The sequence below is a fragment of the Dreissena polymorpha genome, chromosome 5 (assembly GCF_020536995.1).
Source record: "Dreissena polymorpha isolate Duluth1 chromosome 5, UMN_Dpol_1.0, whole genome shotgun sequence".
Lineage (NCBI taxonomy): Eukaryota > Metazoa > Mollusca > Bivalvia > Myida > Dreissenidae > Dreissena > Dreissena polymorpha.
In genome coordinates this window covers 51901615-51926202 of record NC_068359.1, presented here as the reverse complement: position 1 = coordinate 51926202, position 24588 = coordinate 51901615, and the positions used below count along the sequence as shown (strand labels likewise).

General features: G+C 34.7%; 2 protein-coding genes across 9 annotated transcripts in view; one reads left to right on the top strand and one right to left on the bottom strand.

Moving 5' to 3' along the window:
• LOC127881978 (uncharacterized) overlaps positions 1-19667 on the bottom strand; it is a 56416-nt gene extending 36749 nt beyond the window's left edge. The window contains exon 1 of the mRNA XM_052430263.1: positions 19585-19667. The gene's annotated coding sequence lies outside the window, so the exon portion shown is untranslated. The remainder of the gene's footprint in view (positions 1-19584) is intronic.
• A 76-nt stretch (positions 19668-19743) lies between these two features.
• The window catches only part of LOC127881984 (EF-hand domain-containing protein D2-like), a 188951-nt gene continuing 184106 nt past the window's right edge, over positions 19744-24588 (top strand). For all 8 annotated transcript variants that reach the window (XR_008050361.1, XR_008050362.1, XR_008050363.1 and 5 more), the window contains exon 1: positions 19744-20071. Coding sequence is in view for 1 of the 8 variants with exons in the window: in XM_052430324.1 (XP_052286284.1) it covers positions 19908-20071 (164 nt within the window). In the remaining 7 variants the exon portion in view is untranslated. The remainder of the gene's footprint in view (positions 20072-24588) is intronic.

Sequence of the window (24588 nt, the reverse complement as noted above, 5' to 3'; positions counted from 1 at the left end):
AATTGTGCTTTCCTGTTCTTCCATAACAAGAGGTTAAGGAAGAAAAAAGAATGAATATTTTTATGTTTGCAGCAGATTCAAATGCAAACATATTCACAATTTATAATTCAACCATATAAATATGAAACTCCATGAAAAATCATGTTTATTGTCACAATATTATATACACAAATCTCATGCATTATATTATAAGGATTTCCTAAACACACTACAAGCATTGTTGAAGAAATCTAATGCAGAGAAATCTATTTGGCTGACACGTAAAAGTTTAGTACTTGTCCGTCAAACATTAGAAAAGTACCCTTTTCATGATGTAAAAATGATTCAACAAATTTAAGTAACAACGTGTTAATGATGGCATAAATGAATTATATGTTAGCTTGTTAAAAACAATTATGAGTTTATCACAAATCAGCCCAGAATAAAAACTGTTCAACTTGGACAAGAGATATCTGCATGTGGACAAGTTCATTGTAATTGCAATTAAATGCAAGTAATTCATTGAGCCACGCTATGAGAAAACCTGCCCAGTGCATGTGTGTACGGTTTTGTCCCAGATCAGCCTGTCCAATAACAGACAACACTGTGCGCTTCCATTTTAAATAAAAAATGCCATGAGTATTGTTCCTGATCAGCCTGTGCTGACTGCAAATGCTTATAACATGGGACAACACTTATAAACCCACATGCATTTACACTGATTTTATTAGAGCATACACTCGTTCTCACGGCAATTGAGATTTTAGAAACAGAAAAGGAATACAATTAAAAGTACTGCAATTTCTTTTTTTACCTGTTTTTTTTTTTTACTTTGACCATCTAAGAACATTAGGGAAAGACGCTGGCATCATCATGCAAATACTTCTCTTGAAGTAGCTTGCAAAGTAGAACCGGTAATTAAGGTTTATTTTACTCTAATGAAATGCCGAGACATTCTAGCCATCAAATAAAATGCATTGAGTTGTTTGTTTTGTATAGAAATACAAGTATTTAGTAACTCTTTTAGAAAATTTACATGTCAGGGCTCACGCAACTGGGCTACTCGGGCGATTATATCACCGCGGCTTCCCTGTAATCGCCCTGATCAAAAGCTACGGCGATAATCACTTCGCTCTAAAATCTGGCAATTATCATATCCACAGCGCTATCAAAGTTGCTTCTGTTTATTACCGAATACACGCGGAAGTCAATCAACTGACCGAATCGACGAAACTCCGCCCCATGGCGTAGTAAATTACCTATTGAAAATTGATAAGCAACCATTCACAGCGCTCGTCATACAGGTATTTGGCAGGGTTCTCTCATGACTAATCAGAGCGTGGGTTACAAACTCCATTTCGGCTAATAGAAAACATGCCAACACCGGGCGAGACACTTTGTTAATTGATGACAATTATCGCATTCAATGTCCCCAAAACAATGTGGATTAAAAGAATGTCGGTCTCTATGTATTAATTGGTATCTGTTCTTGGTAGACAGGTATGTATATTTTATGCTCCTCGCCCGTATTGTCCATTTTTCGCGAGTAGTAGATGGCTTAAAATGGTCCAGGACGGGAAAAGATGAGTTGATGCCGACGAAAAGTGCGAACAATTAACGTATGTCCACAATTATGACGAATCTTTATACTCATTATCTTGGTCATGATCATTCTGAATCGAGAACTCGGACTGTTAACACAAAATTGAAATCTGAAATGTGTTTAACGAGTTGGTTACAGGCGATTCGCCCAAACCAAGTTCGATGAAATGTAAATTGTTTGAGATTGACTCTGAATCTAATTTGTGTGACACACCTGAAAGGAGTTTTTCTAAATCACTAAACAGTGATTTTTTTTGTTCAAATTTACAGCCGAATTTCGGCTGCTTCCCAATCGCAAAAATACACGTTTTTCCCAAAATTCTGACCAAAATTTCCCAAAAAAGCCCAACTTCCATAAAAAAAAAAAAAAAAAAAAAAAATTTTTTTTTTTTTTTTAGAAAGAAGTCTCATATAACTTATGATTTCTTAAATCTAGGTCTCAACTTTATTTTTTTAACATCTTACAAAATATATAACTTGAATTTAGTCATTTTTGTTCATAAATCATTCCCAAACTTGCCACTTTTATTGATTAAAAAAAAAAAACAATTTGACCAGACTCCTTTTCTAGAAAACTCCCTTAACATGCACTTAAAAACAATATCACTTCTGTTACTTATAATCCTATTTATAATGCTTCATTTTTCCCAATTTTATGGTTTATCGCGCTATTTTTCCCAATTTCACGGTTTATCGCGCTAATTTTCCCAATTCAAAAGGCACAGGCTGTAACAAATTAAAGCAAAAAAAATCACTGCTAAATCAGGCATCTTTTGACTGGTATGTTAAAGATAGTGAGGGACTTTGGCACTGTAAGTTGTGTCGAGATGCAAAATTTGACAATCAGTATGCTAAGGGTCATGAGATTCCTGCAAAAAACACAAATCATGGACGACATGCTGCATGTGAGTATATTTTACTATACTGTTTTGTTTGGCTTAGTGATATTATGCGCATATATCGAAAATAAGACTTTAAGATACGTTGGCCAAAACGCTTGAAGTGATATTATGCGCATATAACAGTATATGCTTTGTTTATAGGTGTCTATCGCAACCGGTGTTTATTTTTGGTGTTATCACTTCATATACACTTATATTTGTTAATGCAGCATCAACATACTAAAACAATATCCCGGAAAGAGAAATATAATGCATATAATATCAAGCGTACTTTCGTTTGACAACTGATCATGTACGATGTAAATTTAGTTTTAGTGCAGATTCGTTCATACGTCACACACAAACACTAACTCCAATCCTTATAAAAAAGACAGTTCCTCTCGGCTTAGAGGGCTGGGGCACTAATGTGAAATATCGAATATAATACTTGAAGATACGCTGGCCGAAACGCTTGGAGTCATATTATGCGCATATAACAGTATATGCTATGTTTATAGGTGTCTATCGCAACCGTAAATTTAGTTTTAGTGCAGATTCGTTCATACGACACACGAACACGTATCGAATATATAATACTTTAAGATACTGGCCTAAACACATAAAACCCATTTTCGCATGACGCGGCTATGAAAGAGTAATTTAAATGTGTCGAAAAAAAATCTAGGTAGATCAATTCCCGCGTCGTTGCGGTAATGTTTGTTAAAGTTGTTATTGTCATGCAAACTCGTTGATTTAATCCAATGTTTAATGTTAGCAAGTGTTTGTTTTTTAATTGAATTGTAAACAAAGAGTTGGTTAAAGTCTTCGGAAAATTTGCACTCCGTGTGAATTGACAGTTTGACGTCATCAAAGGCTAGCCGCTTCCTGTCTGAAGCAATAATGCTACAAATTTCTCGCCAACAAAATTGGCTTCCTTTGTCTAGCAATCAACATGCCGAACTAATCTTGTGTTTGTTCCTCATTGGTAATCGTCCAATTAAATAATAGCACCTGCATAGCTCTGCCTTCGAATCTTTTGCAGAGAACGGAGATGGAGTTTAACGGTTAGTTGAGCAAGTGTTTTACGCAAGTTGAGTTCCGATGTGCCGAAATTATTATGGCAGACGCCTGTGTTTACAAAATTCCTAAACGCATATATCTTAAATAACGGCAGTGTTTTATTAGATTATTTATACTATTTTATCTACTTTAATATCGGGTTTGTTTAATATAATAAACATGTTAAACAATGTTCATGCGTCACAGACTCGGAAATAATAAAAATTAAAATTAGATGGGGTTGCAATTTTACTGAAGCTGATTTTCCTATTGTCTGTAATTTTTACCCGAAATAAATCTTGAGAAGTCCTTGAAAGTCCGCAAGCTGTACTATAAGTAAAAAAGTGCTTTTTGTACTGCGCTGAAGTGCTCAAATTCAAACATACATGTATATATTGAGTTTTATGCTTTACTCTTGTGTCATATGTATGTACTGATAAATTAGTGCTTATAAAACTGATTTTTCAACATTATTTTCTTATGTTTTTATGCTTATATTTTTGTCAGTAATAAATTTATTAAAAGGAATGATTTTATTACTTTAGTTCATACACATTAACAGGTCATGGTTCACAATGGTCCATCGGTGATCGCAAAAGATCCACTTCTCCCTAAAACTGCCCCACTTCTCCCTCTCCAGAGCTTAGGAAGAAGTGACTTCTCCGAAAAATTGGAATCTAGCTTGAGCCCTGCATATTGAACGAAAGTAAATCGTAGACACAATCTTCAAATATTTCATAAAACTTTCAGAAATAAAATTTTAAGATGATCATTGAAACATATTGAAATATACTTTCTGTCTGTTATGCTGATAGGTCAAACTTTAAATTGTGCGCTGTTGCACACAAAGGTTTCCCTTTAAGTTATTCCTTTCAATTTTCACCTTTCATGTATGTATAAACAGAAACGAATCAACTTAAGGACGATATCTGCATATACTTAAGTTGAGGTAAAGTTCAATCTTGCAGGTAAAATGTCTCGAACATTTCACGGATAATATCTCAGAGAATATTTCAATATAAGGGCATTAAATCGTGCATAAACATAACAATAATATATTTTGCTGAACTTTTATATAATACAAATCAATATTGTAAAACATTGGAACAAGTCTGATAACTAAGAACAGAAATTTTCGCCTATTCCCTTTTGCTTAAACGAAACCATTATACAGAAGTCATTATAGTTGTGCGTTTACAAAGTAACGTTCACATTTCATAGTTTGCATGGGCACTTCAACAACAACAACAACAACAATCAAACAACTGAACACTTTTTAAACAGTTTTTGATAATATCTTATCAGTGATTAATTTTTTAAAAACCGAATCAAACATTTCATACAAATTTGTCGAACATTTCAAAAATAGATTTCAGCATTTACACCATCGGCAACAAATCGTCACATGCATTCTGTGTTTGTTTTTGTGTTTAAAATGTCATTGCATATTGTAAGTTTAAAACTAAGTGTAAAAACAACATTCAACATAACATACAGACGCCAACTTATACACATGACTATGTGCAAAACAAAAAAAAATCATATGGATCTTTGAATTCAATGTTAACGTTTGCAAAACAGTTTTGAAGTTGTACGTGACATCATATCTAAAAAAGTCCAATGATATGATTTGATAAATATAAAGATGTAGTTTTAAAATTAAACACAAAATGTTGAAGTCTACTTTCGAAATGTTCGATACCCGATGCTGTTTTATGCATTATAAATGCTCACCAAACATTATCATCAATGAAATACATGAACAATCAATATTCAAACAACAGTTAATAAACTGCATTCCATATAAAAACCTTCAAACACCACCAAGGCAGTGCAAAAATCAACTGCAATTGGCTCGAACAAATTTGATGAAGATCGGATAAAAACTATTTGAGTTAGAGAGAAAACACTGTTGTGGACTAAGCCCGTCGCTCACCTGCACACAACATGTGTTCCAATGGTATGACCCATTTTAACTTGGGTATAAAACAAGGCACTGCCTCTTCTTTTGTCTATGTATTTGTAATGTTAGAAGGCTTCGTTTGTTTCTCTTTTTTTGCTCTGTATCGGACAATTCTGAAGACGGTATGTGACTTTTTCTTCTTTTTCCTCTCTCTTTTTTTTTAAAGTACCCCGCATAGTCCTTCGCTTTAAATCTCTTTCTAGTATAGTCCTGGCAAATGTCAACCCTAGACTTCACCATGGTCAGCTGAAAAAAATAAACCAGAAAATCCTTTTCAGAAAATCAGCAAACGTTGAAAAAAATACCTACTGTTCCGCTTATACTTTTTAAATGATTTAATCAGGACAAACATGCTTGCAAGAATACCAAATTGTTGCAAAATAAGCTAAGCTAAGATGTGGAAATTATTCAAAAGAATTAGACACCGGCAATACAATAAGTGACCCTGTCATCTAGTTTATAACCTTGAATGACCCATGTTCGACCTTGACCCAAAAAGCATAAAGATGCAACTTCTGGCTAAGTTTGAATGAATAATATTCGAAATTATAGATTTGAAACCATGAAGAATGGCTAATCAGCACCGTGACCTAGTTTTTGAACCAACATGACCCACATTCTATGTTGACCTAGATATCATCGATACACAACTTTTGTCCAAATGTGATGAAGATCGGATGAAAACTATTTGATTTAAAGAGAAAACAGTACAAAACACTGTGGTGGACAAAGCCCTTCGCCTACCTCAGGCACCTGCACACAAAGTGTGTTCCAATGGTATGACCCATTTTAACTTGGGTATAAAACAAGGCACATTAATAAAGGCAAAGTCTTCCCTGTTGACTTGATGCATAATTTATGATGATAGTACTATGAAGTCTTGAATAATCACTATTAGATGCAAAGGAAATGTACAATACATTTTTGACATGTACGAGACCGTAGTATCAATGTTTTACTGTGTAGAATATGATTTGAATTGTAAATATATTTCCAACATTTAAACCGTTTTACCATATACTAACAATTTCTATGCAAGGAAAACTGAAAAATGTACAGATTCATTAAAAACTGCCAGAAAGCTATATATAAAATTGTTTATAACAGTGATATTTGGTACAAGTTTAAACTAGCATAGTTTTGTTTTAAACTAAATCATTTTTTCAATCTTCCTGATGCGAATACTTAAAAATTAAATAGAAAGCACAATGTGTATGATATATATTATTACTATCTGAACTTCTTTGAACATGGAGGCACAAAGTCCAATGAAATGTTTGATACCAAATGTCTCGGACATTTCACAGGTTATTTTATGAACAATGAAAGTATTTCTGTCCAAAAAACATTTGTATCATATTGATTAAATATCAATAATTCAAATTGCAAAACATGATCAAACTTCAAACAATCAATTTCATATATCAGACAAAAATGTTTAACAACTTACCACTTATTTTCAATACACCTTCCCGGGCGCCTTCATACAAATATAGCGGAGATAAACAACCTTGTCATTTCCAGGAACAGTGGAATAGCAATGACGTCATATCAATTCACGTAATTCTTTAATTATGACATCAGCTAATTGAATTACAAGTTTTCGTATCGGACATTTCAGTCACGGACATATCTTGCACACTAATTTCTTTTCTTAAACTGAATACATTTCCAGACATCTATGTCTTTTCTGGTTATTAATGCTTGTTATGTCAAGCCATTTTAAAAGAGATAAAACATTAACCATACACTTATTGACAACGAATAGAATTGTCGTATCGGACATATCAGATTTAGGTAATTAAGACACCTGAACTCACTCTCTCGTGTTAAATTCTGATTTGTAATGGTTCTTAGCAAAGTGAAAGTAAAAGTGTCATATGATGCATTTTTTAGAGCTGCCAAACAAACTCGGATATCTTTCATGTGGGTATAAACGTTCTTTCAAGTAGCTCTGGAATATGTGGTCTCGGACATTTCATATGTTTTCTATTTTTAACGACATTAAACAGTGTGCGTGTTCAACTAGATATTTACTAACTTTTTACTTAATTTGCTATTGGCAGGCTCCAAAGACTCGACTCTTACTAAAAATATTGGAAACTCGTTATTTTTTACAGCCATAATGTCAGAGTAAGCATGTAAAAAGAGAGCTTTCCTCCGACGACAGTGTCGAACATTTCATTTTTGTATCATTTTTACTTATTCAAGGCAGTGTAATTTATTATCACCAACAACTTCTTTTGTAGTTTTTCTTATTGATATAAAAGATACAAAATATTTGACAAGAAAGTTGGCTTGTCAAAAGAATTATTTCAAGCTGTAGCCATTGAAAACCAAAATCCCAATTCCTGTGAGAATGAGTGACAGCATTCTTTTCAGGGTTGGTAATCACAATTCCAAACATCAATACTACCTGCATTTCCTCAGCCTTGGAATGCCAAGTGTCTATGCCAGAGCCAGCTGTTTTGGCTTACCTCTTCCCAACAGCCGTGATAATGTCATGATCTTATGCTTACTGTTTTGTTTTCTGTCATTTACAGGCAGTTAGTTGCCTTTATTCAGAAAAACACCCAACATTAACTTGATAAAACTTCAAGCCAGTAAAATTTCTCAAATTTAATTTTTAATAAGGGTACAGTAGGCTAATGATTTTTTTTTTTACAAAGCTTACACAAATTCAGCCAATATGATATGACCAAGTTCACTAGTTACATTTTACAGGTCAGGAATGTCTAATGTATGTAAATATGAAAACAATTTAGCTTTTGTTATTAGAAATATAATCTTTTTAATATATTCCATTACCGCTTCAATATAACCAGTTGAATATGATGCACTTGCTTATATTTGAATTTGCATTTACAGTCAATAGTGTATTAATAGACCACTCAAGGGAGTTTACAAAAGTGGTCTCTTAATAAAATGGTCTTTAAATAAACAAGAGGGCCAAAATAGCCCTAGTTCACTCACCTGAGAGGAGTCGGTTCATTCAATCTTTAACAAATGTCAAACTTGACCTAGATATTGTCCAGACAAACATCCTGGTCAAGTTTCATCATTATTTCATCTGCGAGTCATGATCAATATACCTATGAAGTTTCATGATCCTAGGCGTAAGCATTCTTGAGTTATCATCCAGAAACCATTTTTCTAAGTTGAGTCACCTTGACCTTGACAGCCATTGTGTGAATACGTTATTTGGCACTGTGACCTTGACCTTTGACCTAGTGACCTGCTAATCAATAGGGGTCATCTGCGAGTCATGATCAATATACCTATGAAGTTTCATGAACCTAGGCATAAGTGTTCTTGAGTTATCATCCAGAAACCATTTTACTATTTCAGGTCACCATGACCTTGACCTTTGACCTAGTGACCTGAAAATCTATAGGGGTCATCTACGAGTCATGATCATTGTACCTATGAAGTTTCATGATCCTAGGCATAAGCGTTCTTGAGTTATCATCCAAAAACCATTTTACTATTTCAGGTCATCGTGGACTTGACCTTTGACCTAGTGACCTGAAAATCAATAGGGGTCATCTACGAGTCATGATCATTGTACCTATGAAGTTTCATGATCCTAGGCATAAGCGTTCTTGAGTTATCATCCAAAAACCATTTTACTATTTCAGGTCACCGTGGCCTTGACCTTTGACCTAGTGACCTGAAAATCAATAGGGGCCATCTTAGAGTCATGATCAATGTACCTATGAAGTTTCATGATCCTAGGCCAGGGGTTTTTTTGGCCCGATTTTATAGCCGAAATTCGGCTATGTTCCCAATCCCAAAAAGTATACTTTTTTCCCAAAATGTGGCAAAAAAATCCCAATTGCCAAAAAGAAAAAAAGAAAATTTTTTATTTTTTTTATATTTTTTTTAAAGAAGTCTTATGTGTATTTTATCTCAATTTTAATTCCATTACATCTAACAAAGTATTATATGATTTTTTTCTTTTAATTTGAATGATTATAAAGAGTTAAATCAAATTTAGTATTTCCCTAATCAGTGGACTTTTCGTGTGGAAAAAAGGCTAATGAATACATTTCCCCAATTTTATGAAAATGCCGATAAAATTCCCAATTCCAAAGCCATGGGCTATCTTCCCAAAAAGTGGAAAAAAAACCCTGTAGGCATAAGAGTTCTTGAGTTATCTTCTGGAAACCATTTTACTATTTCGGGTCACCGTGACCTTGACCTTTGACCTAGTGACCTGAAAATCAATAGGGGTCATCTACGAGTCATGATCAATGTACCTATGAAGTTTCATGATCCTAGGCCTAAGCGTTCTTGAGTAATCATCCGGAAATCAATTTACTATTTCCGGTCATCGTGACCTTGACCTTTGACCTAGTGACCTGAAAATCAATAGGGGTTATCTGCGAGTCATGATCAATGAAGCTTCATGATCCTAGGCATAAGTGTTCTTGAGTGATCATCCGGAAACTGAAAATCAATAGGGGTCATCTGCAAGTCATGATCATTGTATCTATGAAATGTCATGATCCTAGGCACAAGTGTTCTTGAGTTATCATCCGGAAACCATATTACTATTTCGGGTCATTGTGACCTTGACCTTCGACCTATTGACCTAAAAATCAATAGGAGTCATCTGCGAGTCATGATCAATGTACCTATGAAGTTTCATCATCATTGGCATAAGCACTCTTCGAGTTATCATCCGGAGACCATCTGGTGGACGGATGGACCGACATGAGCAAAACAATATACCCCCTTCTTCGAAAGGGGGGGGGGGGGGCATAATGAGAAAACTGCCCCCCTCCCAGCAGCCATGTTATTCAACTGACCGGAACCATTTTTGAACTCAACTCTCATATCAAGTAAACAAATGTTCTGAGCAAATTTCATGAAAATTGGGCCAAAAATGTGACTTCTACTGTGTTCACATGTTTTCACTATATACATATAGAGAAAAATGCCCTGCCCACTGGCGGCCATGTTTTTTCACCAATCTCGACCATTTTCAAACTCGTCCGAGATATAAACAAAAACACAATGTTTTGACCAACTTTCATGATGATTGGGCAAAAATTGTGACTTCTACATTGTTTACAAGGTTTCTCTATAGCCAAATAGGGAAAACTGCCACTATAACCATATAGAGAAAAATGCCCCCCCCCCCACTGGCGGCAATGTTTTTTCACCGATCTCGACCATTTTCGAACTTGTCCTAGACATCAATTGAACTAATGTTTTGACCAACTTTCATGATGATAGGGCAAAAATTGTGACTTCTAGAGTGTTTACAAGGTTTCTCTATAGCCAAATAAAGAAAACTGCCCCGCCCACTGGCGGCCATGTTTTTCAACGGATCGGAACCACTTTTGCACTCAACCAAGATATCATTAAGACAAACATTTTGACAAAGTTACATGAAGATTGGGCATGAAATGTGACTTCTACAGTGTTTACAAGGTTTTTCTTTTGTTTGATCTAGTGACCTAGTTTTAACCCGGCACAACCCAATTTCTAAACTCGGCCGAGATTTAATTGGGACAAAGCTTCTGACCAAGTTTCATGAAGATGGGACAAGAAATGTGGCCTCTAGAGTGTTTACAAGCAAATGTTAACGGACGGACTGACGGACATACGACCGACAAAGACCGGTCACAAAAGCTTACCTGAGCAATCAGGTGAGCTAAAAAGGCCAGTCTGGAAGAATGCTTACTAATTGCATCCTTAAACCACGTAAACACAAGATCATTAATGTCCTCATTCCCCGTTGTTTACCTCGCGCGCTTTTTTCACCCGACGCATTATTTCCCCGTCTTCAAGCACGTCAGCTTTACGCTTAAGAATGTTCTGAATTTGAGTATTTCCGACTCCAACCTCATTCCCGATTTTACATGCACTTTTGCTCTTAGACAATTCCAATACCCAAATGTTCTCATTCAACGTTAACACTTGCCGTTTTGACATTTTAATTTATGCATGTACACTTAAGGAATTCTGACTCGATTATGTTACACAAAGCGCTGAAAAAATTTAAACACGTCAATTGAAAACAAACAAACAAGCCTGACTGGAATTTCTTTTAAGAAAATAACAATGTGATTGGCTAACACATACTTATTAGCGTAATTACAATGTGTTAATGAACGCAATTCAACAGATGTTGCCGATTAATAGTTTATTTTCCGCAACTCTCAGGAAATGTTTGTCGCGTACAGTGCATTATTTCTGCACCTGTTATCTATACTCGAGAAAAATCGGCAAACAAGTTTGTCCATTAGCGTTCCACATTGTAAACTATTTAAACGGTAGACTATGCTGCATACCCTCCTTTATTATTCAACTTAATAAATTGATACGCAGTCTGCATCAATACCGGTCAGAACAGGTCAACGAGACAAAGCATAATCATAATGGCTAGTGTGAAAACAAAACAAAGGTGTAACGGTACATCTTATCGGCTTAGATAAACAATCAACACCAATTTGTCCCTGAATGATCAATAGATTAACCACTTTTACCTCAGAGTGGTCGCTTAATTAATTAAAGATTTGGACATCAAAATACACGAAAATCAGCAGTCGCTGGTTGCGTAAGACAAAAGTCGCCTAATACAATATCAAAATATAGTGAAAAAGCTCAGTGGGATTTCAAAATGGTCGCATAAGACAAAGGTCGCTTAATTCAAGTGGTCGCATCCACAAGATTGACTGTATTTGCATTTATTTTCTTAAATGACTCATGTATGTTATATAATGTTATACTTATTTACATGACAGAAACTATGTTTATATGAAGACTATGTATTGCTGTGTAAGTCTTAATACCAGTAATACAATGTTGTCAATCTGTGTTAAGATGGTATCAAATACATTTACTGAAATTTCACACTTCACTCATAGGTGTATCATTTGAATAAGTTGTATGTAGCCTGTGATGAGTGAATCAAAACCTGTTTTGTTCAGTTCAATATATGTATTTACAATCAGTAAGAACTTTAACCCAGTAAAATTAGTATAGTGCAGCCTAAAGTGAATTGTGAGTTATCTGAATTGTGAGTTATCTTTTTTCTGCATTCCTGCCACATGTGTTTTACTACAGTTCCCAGGCTTTTCAGAGTAAATCAGTCAGACCTCATTTGCAATGTTATCAGCTGATAGGTAATGCAAAGGGCAACATCAGAAGATAGCAAAAGACAAATTGGGGTAGGGGTGATTGTGGAGGGTTTGAGATCAGATAGCCTTTAAGATGATTTAACAAAGATGGTGGCCTAGTAGATGGTTTTGATTAAATCCTTATGTTTAACTTTTATTCCTCAGAGTGAAAATCTTTTAACCCTTTACCACTTTAAACCAAATGTAGATAGGTATTTTGAGATATTTTGACACATTTGGAGTCCCTTAGAAAGTTACAATGTACATACCAGGTATTTAATTAAATACCTTTCTTACTAAATTCAAGTTTTAAAGGCTTCATTTCGAACCCTAAGTTACTGATGAGCAGCAAATAGCATAAAACCTGAACATACTGGTTTTATGCTGGTTGCAAAAGCCATTTTCACTTTGCTTCTTATGGGGGACAGGTTTAAATGGGTTACTAATTACTGGTATGCTTATTGTATTAATTGGCTTATTGATGTACTTTCTTATTCAAATATAGGAAAAAAAGAGCCCCTTCAAATGCATAAGAACCCTTGTGCTTTATACATTTTTTGTCTGTTTGTGAATGTTGACATAAAAAAATGGTGTAAATATAATTTAATAAATACCTTAACACACTGGACCCAGAGTGTTCTTTAAATACCAATGCTCAGAAACGAGAAACTGTCTTAAATTTTCAATCCAAAACACTATCTTTGGTGGCCATTTGTTGCTTCTTATCTCAAGGCACTGCATGCTAAAGTTTATGGAGCAGAAAATCAACTGCGACCAAAGGGCACAAAAAGGTGCAAGATCAAAACACCCACATTTGGAGTCAATTTCACAGTATGTGCAAATGGCAATGTTGCATTAATTAAGTTTAAAAGCCATGTGGTCTGAACTAAGGCTCCAAACAATAATTCATTAAATAGAGTCATCATAAGTTTTGGTGTGTTTTTGTTTGGCCACTAGCTTCACAAACCAAAGATATCATCAAGTGGACATGTACATGTATTTGCCCTGACCAGTCCTTCGTCTGGAGATTAAATTAAATTGCTTACATGAATATGTGATTGTCAATGAAGTTAACTGCTGTAAGCTACATCTGTCCAGTATTTTTTTTACAGTTTAATTACTGTCAACCTCCATCTATTATACATCAACCTTGATTTGAATACGAACCTAGATCATTTTCATCTGTATGAATAAATCATTTTCTCAAATTGGCATATTAATAGATAGTTTAGTATAAACTTATTAACTTCAGCTTGATTGCATAGAAAGCCTAAGGCTTATTTGAAACACTCTCGAGTCCGTTTTCTGGGACTTGAGAACAAGTACTTGGTGTCTATGGGGGAAATCTAAAGAAAGCTTCCACAGTGGTGATTGAACCCGTGACTTTCCGATCGCTAGGCGGACACCATATATGTAGTATATACTTTGTAAGGAAATATATTATATAGATAGTTTCAACGTGTCATTAACCCATTTATGCCTAGCGTCTAGAAAAAAGGCCTTGGCAAACAGTGTATACCCAGATGATATGCCTTATGATGCGGCGTCTCATTTGGGTCTACACTGTTTGCTTAGAGGAATTTCTGTAAAAAAAAATCTAAATATAGAAATAAATATACTGGGCATCCCTAATTTTTGAAATAAATTGATCCAATTTATAAGGATTGGAAAGTCCACTAGGCATAAATGGGTTAATGACTGCCACAAGAATTTTGTGAACAACATCTGAAAATTAGACAATAAGACACGACAGATACTGGCTGAAGGTCTATAGGGGAGGCGAAGGGACACTAGCTGCTAGCTGCTTCAACATGCTCGATAATAATTGTACAGATGTAGCAAAAATGAATTTTGTGATCATTTGAAAAAAGCATCACGATTTTTCCAATATTGAACATTACATGACTCACACTGATCTAAACACAGCACTGTATTGGAAGTGCAAAAATGATGTTGAATTTGTAATGAAGGATTCTCATGTTTATAACAAAATAATGTTCTAACCTTTTCTTTGATTTAGTTCATTTTCAGTTCCATACATGTAATTCTTATTGGTGATATGATTGGTATAATACAAAAGGCATAAGGGTGTTAAAAGAGAAAAGGCAAGAGTATGACTGCATTTTCTTACTGGGTACATTTTTACAATCTACATGTACATGACTGATTTACCATTTTACTGCAGTCCCTTTCTGGAGAAGGTTTAGCCAGTGCAAACATGACCCCAATTATATTTTTGTATCAGATCACTAATTAGCCCTTAGCTGCAAATGAGAAGCGCCTGCATGGTCTGAAACTGTAAACTTATCTCTGACCTCACAGCATCAATTTTCCCATTGGTTGGGTAAAAACACAAACAACTTTGAAATCTTAGCTTGTGACTGAATTTGTATTCAGTTTTATGGATATGTTATATTTCCATATTATAGACTTGGCTTGCAAGTGTTTTTGATGATAGGTCTTTATACACAGTGATACAAATATTGTCTTTGCAAATAGCTTCTAAAATATAATTGTGTTTTTTTTCTTTAAACTGTTACGTTTTGATTGTGGACATTGCATATAAGGGGAGTCTGACTCCACAAATTTAGTTCATGCACTAATTCCATAGAAATTTGATTAATGATTAAATGTTCCATTATCAGACAGTTATGTTTAACAATCTTGGTTTATGTGCATGTATTGCCTATTGGTTAAAGATTGAGGACATACAATCTTGACAATAAAATGGTGTAATAAACTCGCTTAAAATGATTGCAAAATGACGGACGAAGCATTAGATATACACAACCAAATGGTGTAAAGGCAGACGGGCCAACAAATAGACACATGAAAAGCAATCCGCCCCATTTCTCAAATGCAGGAATAATGAATAAAAAAATTATACAATAAAAGGAATGTTTGTTTTGCCTACACTGTAAAATAATACATAAATACCTCTTAATACATTAACATTTATTATCTTATTTCTCACATATTCTATAAGACTTAAGACCCATTATTATCAGATAAACTAAGGAGAAAATACTATTAATATAGAGTACCTTGCATGACCTCCAATATTCCATGCTTTACCTAGCACAGTCACACACACAAAGCTGGTATCAATTTTCTTTCAAGTCCACACATTCTATCAGCAGCATGTCTAGGAAATGCATGCCTTCCTAGTACTATCTGCTTATTGATCTGAGCCAACGAAGTGAAGGGGGGCAGGGATAAATCACTCACACATACAGTCATCTATACATCATACATCCAGCTCAACTGTTGTTGTTGTTGCTGCGTATTGGATGCTAGAGGGTGGGTCAATAAGGTCTAACAGTAGCAGGCCGTTAAATGTTATGGGGCTGTTCAAAAAGTAAAACAATAATATATTATGTAATATTTGTGTTCATTATAATACAAATACGCTTTGGGAAAATGGGATTTCATGCATAGGATCCTCAGGGACTACAATTTCTGCTTTTAAGGTATTTTTCATTAATAGGATTCTCTACTTGGTGAACATCCAGACAAACTGTAATTGTTGTCTCTGATCTGTGAGGACTACACATTCGAATCTAAGATGACAACACACATGCTTTAAACCCTGTTTTCCCAGAGCGCTGACTATTTTAACTTCAGAATGGTGAAAGGGCCTGGCTTTTTTAGGTGAAAAAATCGCACAAAACGCCAGATTTGGGGGAAAAATAAGGAAAGTCTTAAATAATCAATTTAACATATTTTACTGTTTTTTAAACGAATTCAAGGCAACAGATAATTTAATTATGCAATATTTTTCTTTTTTCTACACTTGACCAGTATAACTTGTATAATTAATGTTTATCAAAAATAAAATAAATATTTTTTTTTAAGATATCATTGTTTTGGGGAAAATCTCTGTAAGAGGGGAAAAATACATATTAGGGAAAGGGCCGATATTCAGCGCCTCTCAAAGAAGGAAAAAAGCCCTGGTTTGTAACATTTTAATTTAAAGTTAATGACAATTATCTATATTTCCTTGGTTTGCTGTGGTTAACTTACTGGCGCTTAACAAACTCCAAGCACAGCCTGTCTTATAAATTTCCTGTGGTATAAAACAATGTCATACCAGCAACTGACAACTGCCCAATACTTGAATCACAGAAAAAGTGAAAATGGCTTTAGATATATTGAACAATATTTTATGTTTAATGCAAACACAAGTTATGTAACTGGGCTGGCACTCATAACCTGACAATTACAGTCTTGTAAAATAACTGAGTTATACGATCGAACAAAAAGCATGACATTTTTTGTCAACGTTCAGGGGAGACTAGCCAGAAATGCATTTTAAACAAGCTCTGAACCAGATTGTCTCCCTTAGTTTGTTATTGATCAATGTGTAATTGATAATGATATTCTGAAATTCTCATATCATATAAGTATTATATACTTATATTATGTACTCAGGACATAAAATAAGTTATAGCTTACATAAAATCTATAATGGAAGTCATAAAATATTTTAATTTTGTGAAAATGTTATAATAATTGTTCAAAATTGTGTAGTCATTAAAGGAATGTACTTTTGCGCAATTTCATTTCTCACATCCCATATTGCACTGCCCAGTACATGCATATTTTATAAGTTTAGCAACTATGATTATTGCAGCAACCTAAATATACAGCTTAAAAGCTTATACCTTAAATCACAATCAGAGCTACTGATAAGGTGCGTATTTGCGTAAATACCCAATGTATAATTGCCGATTACGCATAGAAAAATAAAACTCTGCATACCGAAACCCAATTGAAATTGCAGATTACGCATATCATATTTTTCCTCTGCATAACGAGTAAATCTGTCCCGGAAATACCTGGATATGAAATACCCAGATTCTTTTCGCTTCGCCCAAGTGCTTTCAGTATAACCTTCAGCACAATAATATCTACGGACGAAAGCTTCTATGTAACTAGGTGTTATTGTTGTGAAAATGTTGAAACCGCGAGGCCTTAAAAAGGGAAACACCGTTTTCCAGACACAAAAAAAATCAATTTTAAGTTATTTAACCCAGAATAACACAAAATCAGAAGCAGAAAATACATTGAAAACTAATTGTTGACGATATGGTTGCGGAGGCAAGCGCTGACAGTGATTACATTGTAAGAAAACTGGTGGAAAAATCGTCGATTTTTTTTTTTTAAATCAAGACTGTATTTTATGGATACATCTACATAATAACACAATATCTCTAAAGCTAATCAATTATGAGTGGAACTTCAACCAGCTCATTCAGGTAAGCATTTGAGAATTTAAGACAATGAAAATACCCAATTTAAATACAAAAATACCCTATTGTCAATTAAAGTAGTGGGTATCGACTTTTTTGGTACCAAATTGAAAATGAAAATACCTAATTGAACTCAAAAGTAATGGGTATTTACCCAATTACTCAGAAAATTTATCTGGAGCTCTGACAATGCCCTTTTTTTTTCAAGAAACCAGAATAAAACACTTAAGTTGTTGATTTCAAGACTGATAATGGAGTGATTTTCAGTTTATAATTTTTTGACAAGGCTTTTAAACCCCAAGCCATGGGAGCTTGGTGAAGATCTATTGTCAGAAAGGGAGCCTGTTGGTCATACTGCCAGCACACCCAACCATGGCCAACATGCTGCATCCACACAATTTACTGTCTGCTCTCTCTCAAAGAGCCTACAAATGGTAGCAAGATCAGCATCAGCTGATGTCCTGGAGAAAGAGATGACACAATATCATTAAACAAGAGATGTGTTTGTCAGAAACACAATGTTCCCTACTGCGCCGCTTTTATTGATTTTTTTATTTATGATATCCCTTTAAAAAATACTACTTCCCTTGTAAAAATGATCTGTACATGCCAAATGCTAAATAGAATTATCTCCCTTTAAAGCTTGTTACTTCCGTTGGATTCGTGTTTTTGACCTTTGACCTTGAATGATGACATTGACCTTTCACCACTCAAAATGTGCAGCTCCATGAGATACACATGCATGCCAAATATCAAGTTGCTATCTTCAATATTGAAAAAGTTAAGGCCAATGTTAAAGTTTTCGGACGGACAGACAGACAGTTAAAATGCTATATGCCACCCTATCGGGCGCATAAAAACAACAGGCCAATAACTTTGTAAGGAAAGAACATGCAGTCAAGAGTAGCCAAGCGACTAGCAGAGTCCATGTAGATTAGGCAAGACATTAGGAAATGAATGTCACTGTTAATCTTTTTTTACCCCTAGACATTGTCCAAACCCGATTTCCCACAGACATTGTGTTCAACAGATGTAAAAAGATGATACACATCCTCTTGTAGCTTACAGTTTCTTGAGAAGACCCAGGAGAGGAAGATCAAAGTATCTGGTATAAATGAGTAAGGAGAATTAAGTTAACACCACCTTGGTCTTCCGTGTTGAAGTACAATGCACATAGGGGCTTCCTTGTACAAACAGAAAACAGAATGGAAAGCATTGGGAGCACGTGGAATCAATATTAAAGCCATAAAATACGTATTAAGAGTGCCATCCATGAAAGTGGCAAAACATCTGATGACTGATTTGAGCAAAACATCTGATGGCTGATTTGAGCAGTGTCATCATATGTTATTGTTAACCTCATTCGCCACTCTTGAAATGATTGTGTAACTGTTGAAGTGTTCATTACTGTGTGTCATATGTTGGCCGTTGTGTCAGCCAGCTAGAAAATCCCCCGACCATAAGCGGGATCGAATCCAAGACCTTTCGGTTCCAAGGATCTACTGCATACAAGCAATCAAGTAAGTTTATGTGTTCGTTAATCCTCAACCTACTTCAATTATCATTATGGACCTTAATGCGTTAACTTAAGGTTTTCTTTGAAATCGACATGAACTACGATCTAACGGTAAATTACCAGGTATTGTGTGTTTTCAGTCGCTTTTTGCGCTACCAAATTAGTGAAGTATTACATTCGATTACAAAACTGAAAAGTATACCTTTCAAATGTACCGGTCTCTTGTGTTCCGCTTCAAATAAGACAGATTGACCTCAATTTTGGGCAAACAAAAACTAATTTGCGTGTCACGTGATTTCCAAATTTAGAAACGCAGCATTCATTGGTGAATTCACTCGAGCACGTGACGGGCTTCCCAATCGACTTCCGTTTTGTGGTCACGTGACAGGTGATTCCCTCTAAACCAGGAAACATAAGGAAGCTGATATTGTAAGACGTGTAATCCTGAACACTTGAGTGCACAGTGGAAGTTGGCAGTCGTATTAACGATAGTTTTTTACAAAGTTAGCAAATCAGCATTTTAACATGGCGACAGACGAGCTAGCAAGTAAGCTGACGAGGAGATGCAACATCAATGAAGGTGTTGAACAGGAAGCTGTGGCCCATCAGAGCACAGTGTTTAACCCTTACACGGAGTTTAAAGAGTTTTCCATGAAGCAGATTAAAGACTTCAAGAAAACGTTTGAGAAGTATGCACAGGTTTTATGTATTGCTATATTTCTTTTAGTTGCTACGGAAACTAATACATTATTTATTATGTCCCCCACTATAGTAGTGGAGGACGTATTGTTTTTGCCCTGCCTGTTGGTCTGTTGTTTGGATCAATAGATGGTCTGTTGGTTTGCGCCAACTTTAACATTTGCAATAACTTTTGCAATATTGAAGATAGCAACTTGATATTTGGAATGTATATGTACCTCATGGAGCTGCACATTTTGAGTGGTGTAAGGTCAAGGTCATCCTTCAAGGTCAAATATATGGGTCAAAATCGCTCATTTAATGTACACTTTTGCAATATTTCAATATTCAAGATAGCAACTTGATGTTTGGCATGCATGTGTATCTCATGGAGCTGCACATTTTTAGTGGTGAAAGGTCAAGGTCATCCTTCAAGGTCAGAGGTCAAATATATGTGCCGGAAATCGCTCATTTTATGAGTACTTTTGCAATATTGAAGATAGCAACTTGATATTGGGCATGCATGTGTATCTCTTGGAGCTGCACATTTTGAGTGGTGAAAGGTCAAGGTCATCCTTCAAGGTCAAATATATGGGTCAAAATTGCTCATGTAATGTCACTTCTGCAATATTGAAGCTAGCAATTTTATATTTGACATGCATGTGTATCTCATGGAGCTTCACATTTTGAGTGGTGAAGGGTCAAGGTCATCCTTCAAGGTCAAACGTCATATACGGGGACATAGTGTTTCACAAACACATCTTGTTTTTGTTATTAAATTAATAATAATATTATGATCAGTTTTCTCAAACCCGGTTAATTCGCGGGTCGGGTTGACTTTATAAGCGCCCTCTGGATTTTGTTTATAAACAAAACTGTGTGACCTTCTTGTCATATCTGACAGAAAACATCTCTCGCTACAGATAATGAGTGAAATCGATTTTTGGTAATTAAATGCCGTAAAACTCAGACTTTAACAATATTTGATTTTTTATAGTTCAGTTAATTATCGTGACGAAAAAAATACAACATTGCTTGAAACTAATTGTGCTATTTATTTTATTTGATGTCTTAAATTCCATATATTTAACAGTGATTTTTTTTGCTCAAATTTACAGCCGATTTTCGGCTGCTTCCCAATCGCAAAAATACACGTTTTTTCCCAAAAATAACTTGAATTTAGTCATTTTTGTCCATAAATCATTCCCAAACTTACCACTTTTATTGATTAAAAAAAATCCCAATTTGACCAGACTCCTTTTCTAGGAAACTCCCTGAACATGCACTTAAAAACAATATCACTTCTGTTACTTATAATCCTATTTATAATGCTTTATTTTTCCTAATTTCATGATTTATTGCGCTATTTTTCCCAATTTCACGGTTTATCGCGCTAATTTTCCCAATTTAAATGGCACAGGCTGTAACAAATTAAAGCAAAAAAAATCACTGTTTAAATTCTTAAATACTTTATTGATTGTTACTTTAAATGGTTTGTCAGAGCTTTGATTATCATGTTTAATTTAAAATTGGTGCTGTTTAACATATTTACCACAAATCTAGCAATAAATCTAGAAATATAGCAATACATTAGAGTATAGAAGAAGCGGTGGTGGTGGTATTAGTGCAAGTAAAAGTAGTAGTAGAAGCAGCAAGATTATTTTACCATGTTGATAGTCTAGACTAAGGGATCAACTTGACTCATGAATTTAGTTATAATTGTTGCGTTAGACAATTTTTAAAGTAACTTTTACCTCAAACTTCTCATTTATCAAATGTGTATATGAAGGAAAAAATCCTCAATTGATTTGTTGACTTTATATTTTATAAAGATATAGTCTAGAAATGAAGAGTTTCTTTTCTTTTATACCTAATTATAAAATATGACATTTCTGCAGTGGAATAACAGAAGTGAAAATAACACAATTGTTCTTTTCACAGATGAAAAGAACACATTTTCGGAATTTCTTTTTCTATTTTTAGATCATCATATCAAGATCATGTACTTCCCTTGTTTATATCCTTGTTTATATTTTTCTGTGATCACGAGTGAAACCAAATCGATATTCCACCGAATCCAACGCGTTTTCTTTAAGTTTTATGCTTTTTTACCGTTTATTTACATTGTAAAAGAGTTTAACTGAAGAATTTCCCTGAAATAATGACGTAATTTCGTCAACAAAATGACGTCATTTTGTCAACAAAATGACGTCATATAAATGTATTGAGGCACGCCACTGGAGAAACTCCGAGAAAGGGTAACTTTTCAGCAAAAGGGAAAATAGCTGTTAATTATTTTCTTGAAAAAGGGGCATAAAAGAAATAGAAAATTTGTTCATGTCAGTGTAAGATCATTTGTTATTTCACTTGAGATCATAGAAAAATAATATATATTTTCTATGATCACTCGTGAAATAACAAACGATCTTACACTGACATGAACAAATATCCTCTATATGTTGAACTAACCATGTTACTGATATGATTAACTTTTGTGTCTGGAATTAACTGTTGTTTTTTTTGTTAGTTTTTATATAACACACAATTACTGTTTTTCACAAATCAGAGTAAAAAGATGCTTAAATTAACTCCAAACTTTAATGGTTTTACTGGTATATACGGTAGGCCATTTTCCCAAAATGATAAAAAAAAGCCTTGTAATGACAGATGTTGAACATTTGCTGAAGTTCTCATGCAAAAGCATGTTGTTATGATTGTCACTTGTCAAGTATTTACATGACTAACTCACTTATTGATGTCCCACTCAGACACACCACTAATTGATGTATTTATTGCTCTATTAGTCAATCATAATGATAGACAGCGTCTTGTCATTGGTGCAGTTAATGCAAATGTTATGTTATGATCAAAGCTTGGCTGTCATGACTGTCATGGTTACAGTATTATAATATACTGATGTGTATTCCCCAGTTTTTGACGTTTTTACAGATTTTTCGAAAACATGAACTTGTATTCGTGTCAACCATTCATGTCTATATTTTGTGAGTGTCTAAGTGAGGCTTATTAAGTGATACCACTTAAACCTTACTGTTAGGATAACCTTGCTGTTGTTTCGGGTTGTTGTAACCTATTATGATAAAGTATCATATTCTATGAAAGGCTAAGGTCACTACAAATTGATCAGATGATGGTCTGATTTGTTGCACCTAAAATTCATAAAATGACAAATATGTTTCTTTAATATTGTCCATTTCTTGCTACACCCAATTTTTAAAATGCAGAGTTGATGTGTTCTATCAATTCATTTTTGTAAAGCCTACATATTCTATGACATAATTATGCCGTTTATATTTGCTTAAACAGATAATAGTACAAAATGGCAGCTTCCCATATTTAGCTGAAAGTATCGGTATTTGGCAATAATGTTCAACAAATAACTTTTATTTATGATCGCATACGCTTACCTCTAATTATATTAAAGCTGGTTTTAATTTATTTTTTTATTTCACAGTTCTCACACAGTCTTAATTGTTAATTTGAATGAACATATGCTTGTAATAAACGTTTTCTCACAATCAGTGAAATTTTTGCTTTATATTTTACAGCCTGTGACTTTTTGATTGGGGAAAAAGCATGATAGTGCATGAAATTGGGAAAAATTAAATAAATATTATTAATATGATTATAAATAACAGTTTACCAATTGTTTATATGTGCATGTTTAACTTTTGTCTAAAATGTATATTATAAAGTGATAGGGAATTGAATTGTTGTAATTAATTATGCCCCCCTTCTTTGCACATGTCGGTCTGTCTGTCGGTCGGTCTGTCCACCAGGTGGTTTCCGGATGATAACTCAATAACACTTAGGCCTGGGATCATGAAACTTCATAGGTAGATTGATCATGACTCGCAGATGACCCCTATTGATTTTGAGGTCACAAGGTCAAGGTCACAGTGAACCGAAATAGTAAAGTGGTTTCCGGATGATAACTCAAGAACGCTTAGGCCTAGGATCATGAAACTTGATAGGTAGATTGATCATGACTCGCAGATGACCCCTACAGACTTTCAGGTAACTAGGTCAAAGGCCAAGGTCACATTGACCCGAAATAGTAAAATGGTTTCCGGATGATAACTCAAGAACGCTTAGGCCTAGGATCATGAAACATGATAGGTAGATTAATCATGACTCGCAGATGACCCCTATTGATTTTCAGGTCACTAGGTCAAAGGTCAAGGTCACAGTGTCCCGAAATAGTAAAATGGTTTCTGGATGATAACTCAAGAACCCTTATGCCTAGGATCATGAAACTTTGTAGGTAGATTGATCATGACTGGCAGATGACCCCTATTGATTTTCAGGTCACTAGGTCAAAGGTCAAGGTCACGGTGACCCAAAATAGTAAAATGGTTTCTGGATGATAACTCAAGAACGCTTACGCCTAGGATCATGAAACTTCATAGGTACATTGATCATGACTCACAGATGACCCCTATTGATTTTCAGGTCACTAGGTCAAAGGTCAAGGTCACGGTGACCCGAAATAGTAAAATGGTTTCCAGAT